Consider the following 7,607-nt stretch of genomic DNA (forward strand, 5'->3'; position numbering starts at 1 on the left):
TAATACATGTGATCAATGGGACTCCCGGAGTGAGGTCTCCACAGCTGACCTCCGCATGGTCCATCACCAAGGAAGCTTGTGGGTTCGCCCTAATAAGCTACAACGTCTTCTTCTTCTCTTGGTCATGGGCCTTGACTTTGGTTGGTGTTCTCCTTCCACTTTTAGTACCCTTTCTGTTGTGGTGTCTCTCATCTCTTCAAGGCTTCCACCCCTTGTTGGACGTGGCAACGGCGAGGTGTAGCTACGAGGGGTGGTGGGTAGCACATTGACATTTGTGAAGTTAACAAGCATGTTGCTTTGTCTTGGTGCTTTGTGGAGAATGGTTGATCGTTTTCAACCTGTACAAATCGTGGCCTTTGCCCTTCTTTTGAGAGCTGTGCTTCCTGTTTCTTTCTTTTGTCCTCCTTTGTTTTTGTTGCAATGTGCTTGCAACTCAGGATATAATCCTTTTGTACTCTTCCTTGTTTCAGCTGCGCTACCAGTTGCTAATGTAATCTGTGGTTTGCCACATCCTTAATGACAAGTTCAGGGTGGCATCTTGTCCGTCGTAGTTCCCTTAAAAAAACACTTGTGAAACACGACCCGGTCAATCACGTGCTGCCAGCTCCCTTGTGAACCATCCAATCAATTAATCAATATGACAACAATATGGTATTTGGAATTTGGCTTTTGGATTTTCATTCGGAATCCGCACTTCCGCAGCATGTCTTAACCTTCCGATCACTGTATGGTTGTAAAATCACTACTTGGAGAGTATTATCTTGGATGAAAATATAGGAATTTACCGCTCTATTGTCACCAACACAAAAGCAGGTTACGAAATGCCGATAAATAATTTCAGAAAAAAATGATTTAAATTTCTGAATAACTGGACGTCGGCGGTTCGTTTCCTGTTGCATGATGGACCTGTTATGATTAAGCTAAGCTGGTTATCCCAGCCTTTTATACTGTGATCTGAAAATTTGCTTTCAATAAAAGAAGAGTTGATCTCGTTTTTAGAAAAAAGATGTTGGATGTATGCGGAATGATCGATTTAGAGGGAGAACACACTCTGGTGTTTCCGGATCAAAACATGCCAGTACATTTTAGTAGTCAGACTCCAGAGACACGGACACATTTGTAGTCAGCCTCCAGAGACACAGACACTTGGAAGCAAACACAGAGAAAGAATAGGAGCAGCCGTGCACGTTTTTAAATTCAAATCTGAAAAGGTGAATTCAAATACGAAACGGAGAAGTACAAGTAACCATGAACTTTACCTGGACACCATGTACCCTCCGAATCTGAAATGCAAAGACACTACATGCTACACTGACAACTTAATAATGCTAGCTGAAACTGAAACGAAACTAACAATGCATTGACAACTTAGCAATGACAATGACACGCTTATTACCAATCCCTCATGCAGGTACGTTGGCACGCAGACAAATTTGTCACGTGCTAACGCGTGCTTTTGCACTTGGATTCTACGACGTGCGCACGCATGAGCATGCATGGTCGTTAGGCGCACTTGAAGCCCGTGGGGACGCCCTTGCCGCAGAAGTTGAGGACGAGGCTGAGGTTGACGGGGATGTTGAGGTTCAGCCCCAGCACGTTGGCCTTGATGGCGGTGCACAGGCACACGGCGGCGTCCAGCTCCACCAGCCCGTTCAGCAGCGGGCAGCACTTCTCGTCGACGGGGACGCCGGCCTTCGCCTTGATCAGGTCCAGGACGTTGGCGCACACGCCCAGCTTCAGCGCGTTCGTCGGGCAGTGGCCGTACCACCCGCTCGTGCCGTCGTTGCCGCTGCCGCCGCCGCCGCTGCCTCCACCACCGATGGGGCCGTACCCACCACCGCTGCCGCCGCCGATGGGTACGATGCCGCCGCCGCTGCCGCCTCCGATGGGTCCGATCCCACCGCTGCCACCGCCAATCGGCCCTACCCCGCCGCCGTTGCCGCCGCCGCCGATCGGGCCGTACCCACCGCCGTTGCCGCCGCTGCCACCACCGCCATTGTTGCCTCCCCAGCCGCCGCCGCTGCTGCCGCTACCCGGCCCGCTGCCACCCCCGTAGCCGCCGCTGCCCCCGCCGCCATGATGGCCCCCGCTGCCACCGTGACCATTGTTGCCCCCGCCGCAGTAAGGGCAGGCGTTGGTTACCACGAAGAGCACGAGGTTGAGGGCAAGGAAGAGGGCCGCCTTGGACGCCATTGGTGACCCCAAGCAGCTAAGCCAATACGCGGCGGCGGCTGCAAGTGTGTGAGTCTCCCACTGGTGAAGAAGCTCGCGTTATATAAAGACGAGGTCACCACTGCTAGCTCATCCAGCTGACCAAAGGGTGCGCAAGAATCGGCAGAACAGAACAAGGTGGAGCAGAAATCAATAGGGCACGGCGCTGCTTCTTCGGGAGACGGGCCGCGTCGGACAAGAAGCCGTGACTGGATAAACACATGCAGGCATGCGCGCACGGGCAGAAATGGCCCATGGCCGGCGGCTGGTGTCAACCCGTGGGCTGGCCGGAGACCTTGGCAGGCGCTGCGGATCGTGGGTGACAGCGGTGGCAAATTTGGAGTTTTACCGAGCTGCGGCGCACGGCCGGATTATCTCTAAAACTAATCCGTGTTTAGCAATTAATGTAGCTTCGCGTGAAGCGGCCTCGTGTTTAGCGGAATCCCTAGGCCCTAATGGACAGTTTTCTCTGGGGTGTGATAATATATGTACATGGCTACACGCCCTCTCTGTATCCGTAGAGTAAAGACTGATCAGATCCATGCATGAGATCGGCGCCGTCTTGGCAGGTAATAAGGTCACGGGATGGCTATAGGTTTCCGGTGATCTGCTGTATGTGTTCACAAGGACGGTGCTGCTGTCTTCCGCAGCTCGCACGCTAGATGCTGACAGAGAGTACGCAGGATGCAGATGAGGTAGGTCCAAGTAACCCTTATGCTTATGCTACTCGTCACTTTGCATTTCTTTCACTGGCCTCTTGTGTGCCGAAATAACTAGTAGCAAGTGATTATTGATGTGAGATGCTGGCCAATAGCTACCTTGCTAAGGCAGGACAGCACAAAACGTGAAAAAGGGGTCCCACTCCCATTGCTCCTAAGCTGAAGCATCGGCTGAATGAGCCCAGTATTGTAACGGATGTACGCCTCAGAAATCATTGATATGACACTGCAATAGTGGATGCTTCATCGACCAAAATCATGGGGGATTCTAAACCCGAACAAGCAAAAATAAATTCGGGTTCCCAGGTTTGTCACCCGAGATATGTTCGGGGTTTTTGGGTATTCCGGGTTCGGGCTCGGGTTTTTCGGGTTCAGGGTTTTGGTATCGGGTTTTGTGCCCATCCCTAGGGACTTGGCGCTCACAAAGGTGTGTGGGACAATTTCTTGAAGGTGATATGTAGGGATGGCGTATTGATGCCTACCACAAGGGGCGGATCTGGAGCCCGGGCTGGGGGAGTGCAGCACGGTCCGGCTCACCTACTCTCCTATATATAATATGGTATTCACTAGTTCAACTAAAGAAAAAGAAGGCCAGGAGGAGGCTAAATTTAACCCAAATTTTCTGATATCAACGCTTTCAGTTCAAGATCTATGCCTATTCTGGATCCACCCCTGCGTGCCACCGAGACTAAAATTGCACACTCAATTCAATACTCAGCTTGGCTTGGAGACAAGGAGATCAATGTCGTGCTGGGTGTCAGCGATGGACTTGAGGCGTGTGCAATACTAGGTGGTTGGCCTACACCGCACTTCCGCACACTGTAGTAGCACTATTCACGGGAGTAATTTTTCTCTCACCTCTTCCTCCCCCTCACAAACCCCAAGGAATTGTGGCTCCACCGACTCCGACTCCTTGGGGCTACAGTGCAGGTACAGCGGAGGAGCCAGAGCCTCAAGGAACCACCCAGCCAAAGGGGCTCTAAGGCCACTCTCAATGGCCAATTTCATGGCACTACTACCAAGACTTCCACCTCATATAGAGTGAAAATTGTGAATGAAACATCCCCTACAATGCAAAATTTCATTTCACTTTTTCCTAAACTAGTCATAGCATTTAATTCATGAATGATGTGGAAGCATCGAATTGGATATGGAATGGGATGAAATGAAACTCCAACTCTCAATGCATACATAGAAGAGTTTCAAATGAAGACGTCTGGTTCATCATGCCTGGCCCTTGACCTTACCGTTTTTCTGGTGATCCAGCCCCATCCAAAGAGGGCATAGGGAGTTGCTCAAGTCTCGACTCAAGGACATATTCGAAGAAATTCTGACCGTCGGTTGGGATGGTTTGTGGATTACGAACAGCTATGATAACTGAACCTAGCAAGATAGTAATTACGACCCAAGAAGTGATGAGTACTTGGGCATGGATTTCGGTCGAGACGGGGCGCTATCACTCTTTTCCAAGAAGTCAAACGTTGGCTTACAGTCAATAGAGTCATAAAAGCAGATATCAAAAGCAAAAGCTGTCAACTAGGCAAGGGCGGGCTATAACATAGTATGCCTGCCTTGTGGAGCTTTGGAAAGGAGAGAATTTGAATAAAGTAACTCTCCTCTTATTGGACGAAAGAGAGTCAATATGATATTGGCGTGGTAGTATTTTGGTAACTGTGTGAACTGAGTTTTACCCCATAAAACTTATTTCATCTATCTCTTCATAACTTAAATATCATGTCACCATATTTGCTTATGCGGCATATCATTTATGGAGAATGAAACTCCCGGCTTAAGATATGCTGCGGAAGTGCGGATTCCCGAATGAAAATCAAAAGCCAAATTCCAAATACTACCATGTTGTTGTCTTTTTTTTGAAATAATAATACCATATTGTTCATATTGATTGGATGGTTCACAAGGGAGCTGGCAACACGTCATCGACCTGTTCGTGTTTCACAACCCTTGGCGCCGAAAATTTCCTGGCGCGCGTGTCGCATTGTAGGCTGCACAGCCCTTCCGTTCACCAGCCACCCACTGATTACGTCGCGTCAGCTAGCACACCGATTAACCAAGCGCAAACAGCCACGTTCTCCGGCAACTTGGACCCAGCCATCACATCCTGACACCCCACGCCTCGCGCGCCGCCACAGCGCGCCGACGCACCACGGCACTAGCCCGCGAGGGGCCGAGGCCTCAACCGGAAGCTGGAATAGAATGCGGCGCGCGGAGGTGGCCGTGGTGGGCGCCGGCGCGGCGGGGCTGGTGGCCGCGCGGGAGCTCCTCCGCGAGGGCCACGCTGTGGCCTTCTTCGAGAAGTCCGGCCGCACGGGGGGCACCTGGGCGTACGACCCGCGCGCGGACGCCGACCCGCTGGGCCGCGACCCGGCCTCCCCCGGCGCCGTGCACGGCAGCCTCTACGCGTCGCTGCGCACCAACCTGCCGCGCGAGCTCATGGGCTTCTCGGGCTTCCCGATGGCTGGCCGGGTCTTCGCGGGCGACCCGCGCGCGTTCCCGGGCCACCGGGAGGTGCTCGCCTTCCTCGACGCCTTCGCTGAGGAGTCCGGCGTCGCCGCGCGCGTCAGGCTCCGCGCCGAGGTGCTGCGCGTGGCGCCCCTAGGCCAGGGAGAGCGGTGGGCGGTGGCGTGGCGCGGGGAGGACGGCGAGGTCGCTGAGGAGGTGTTCGACGCCGTCGTCGTCTGCAATGGCCACTGCACGGCGCCTCTGGTGCCCAAGATCCGAGGTACTCCTTTCACTTTTCTTCTCAATCTCAGGTAAGAAGAAAGAAAATATCTAGCGATTCTTGTGTGTTAAAGGAATTGACAAGTGGCGGGGAAAGCAAATTCACAGCCACAACTATCGCGTCCCAGAACCATTTCGAGATCAGGTACTTCTCCTTCTGCCTTCTACTTCTTGCAGTCTGGCTCGATCAGTTCCAGACTTCCAGTCTGTGACACTCTCTACAGAGTGTTGTTGTGGTAGGATTCGCAGCCAGCGGAATTGACATTGCTGCAGAAATCTCGCGTGTTGCCAAGGAAGTGCACATCGCGGCAAGATACTCGGAAGACAGGCTTGGGAAGATCGAACTCTACCAGAATGTCTGGATGCACGCAGAGGTTCAAAATTCTGGACTTTGTTAGCTCTCTTGAACATCTTAGCCTCCAAGCTAACATGTATGAGTATATGAAACTATGCACCGTTATGAATATTTGTTGACCAGATAGATGGCATCCAAGACGATGGCCGAGTGCATTTTGCTGAAGGTTCAGCAGTAGCTGCAGATACCATTCTTTACTGCACAGGGTAGGATTTCTCTCAAAATCGTTTCTTGTACCCTCCTTATCACGCATGCTTGAAAGGAAACGCGTGAAATTGCCTTCAGGTATCGCTACCATTTCCCATTCCTCGACCTGGACGGGCTCACTGTCGACGACAACCGCGTCGGACCATTGTACAGGCACGTCTTCCCGCCCAAGTACGCACCCAACCTCTCCTTCGTCGGGCTACCATTCAAGGTACGGCACTACGGCGGAGCCTCAGCTGAGATGAAAAACCAGAGTTTTCTTACAAAAATTCATTGCTCGGACAGCACAATGCTATGTTTGTGTTGTGTCTACCAAAGCTTGACGTGCTTTTGCAGACCATCATCTTCCAGGCACTGGAGCTGGAATCCAAGTGGGTCGCCGCCGTCCTGTCGGGGCACACCGCGCTGCCGAGCGAGGAGGGCATGATGACCGCCGTGCGGGAGGACTACCGGCGGATGGAGGAGGCCGGCAGGCCCAAGCGCCACACGCACGCGCTGTGGCCTGAATGGGTAAGCGAATCGGCTTCTGAAATGTAATTCGCAGTGGTGGGTACTGAAACTGAAAGTTCCGAGGCTGTTCTTGCATTTGCTACGCTGCAAGCAGGTGGAGTACATGAACTGGCTGGCGGACCAGGTGGGGGAGCCGCACCTGGAGGCGCGGCGGCGCGACGTGTACGACAGGGTGCTCAAGTGCATCTGGTCTCTGGACGACAGGTACAGAGATCGATGGGAAGAGGAGGAAGAAAGCGCGACGGTGGCGACTCTGCAACGCAAGGGATCAATCTGCCAAGCGTCGTATCGTGATTCCTCTAGATGATGATTGAGCAGTAAGCCAGTAATCTTCTGGCAAACAAGTTGTCGTTAAACTGGAATGGAACCAATACTGCGTCCCCTTTTTATAGACGAGAACATTGGAACAGGAATTTTTTTAGTGTGCGAACCGATTGTATGGGGTTCCTGTACGTATTCCGGAAGGTGGATAAGCGTTGCATCGCATAACCTGCTCACGGCCCATTGATCCATAAAATCAGGCAGCCTGCTTTTTTTTTTTTGCGTTAACTTTGAAACCAGCCACCAGCTTCTGATATGCGCCATGAAGATTCGAAGAAAAAAATCCGTAGTTTGCAAGCCAAGTGTCCAAATCAAATTTGGATTGAATCATGGTGTGTCAAGATCTACAAAACAAGAGCACACTTAACCATATTTTGAACCAAATTATTTTTGAATATTTTTCGAATATACCAACATTTTATTGATGTTGACCAATATTTTTTTAATTATTTTTTACATTCACCAATATTTCTTTATATTCATCAACATTTTCTTTAAACTGAGCTTAATTATGACCATAACGTTGATCAATTTTTTATAGGCAC

At 51.4% G+C, this 7,607-nt stretch overlaps 2 protein-coding genes across 2 annotated transcripts; one reads left to right on the top strand and one right to left on the bottom strand.

Annotated features, from left to right (window-relative positions):
- Nucleotides 1–1,168: 1,168 nt before the first annotated feature.
- Nucleotides 1,169–2,300, bottom strand: LOC101764178 (glycine-rich protein 5-like). The gene has a single exon (XM_004983643.3). The coding sequence runs from the start codon at nucleotides 2,191–2,193 to the stop codon at nucleotides 1,504–1,506; it is 690 nt and encodes a 229-aa protein (XP_004983700.1). The 5' UTR covers nucleotides 2,194–2,300; the 3' UTR covers nucleotides 1,169–1,503.
- A 2,729-nt stretch (nucleotides 2,301–5,029) lies between these two features.
- Nucleotides 5,030–7,227, top strand: LOC101764589 (flavin-containing monooxygenase FMO GS-OX-like 2). The gene is made up of 7 exons (XM_004983644.4): nucleotides 5,030–5,670; nucleotides 5,744–5,814; nucleotides 5,894–6,043; nucleotides 6,148–6,230; nucleotides 6,310–6,442; nucleotides 6,568–6,741; nucleotides 6,836–7,227. Exons 1-7 carry the CDS (start codon nucleotides 5,145–5,147, stop codon nucleotides 7,046–7,048), a joined length of 1,350 nt encoding a protein of 449 aa, XP_004983701.1. The 5' UTR covers nucleotides 5,030–5,144; the 3' UTR covers nucleotides 7,049–7,227.
- Nucleotides 7,228–7,607: the final 380 nt, after the last annotated feature.

Source organism: Setaria italica, chromosome IX (assembly GCF_000263155.2).
Source record: "Setaria italica strain Yugu1 chromosome IX, Setaria_italica_v2.0, whole genome shotgun sequence".
In the NCBI taxonomy this organism is placed as follows: domain Eukaryota; kingdom Viridiplantae; phylum Streptophyta; class Magnoliopsida; order Poales; family Poaceae; genus Setaria; species Setaria italica.

Bases quoted from the DNA above. Each gene is read 5' to 3' on its own strand.
- LOC101764178 (XM_004983643.3), bottom strand. From the start codon at position 2,193: ATGGCGTCCAAGGCGGCCCTCTTCCTTGCCCTCAACCTCGTGCTCTTC.
- LOC101764589 (XM_004983644.4), top strand. From the start codon at position 5,145: ATGCGGCGCGCGGAGGTGGCCGTGGTGGGCGCCGGCGCGGCGGGGCTG. The intron at 6,044-6,147 runs GTTCAAAATTCT...TTTGTTGACCAG, and splicing joins ATGTCTGGATGCACGCAGAG to ATAGATGGCATCCAAGACGA. The intron at 6,742-6,835 runs GTAAGCGAATCG...CGCTGCAAGCAG, and splicing joins ACGCGCTGTGGCCTGAATGG to GTGGAGTACATGAACTGGCT.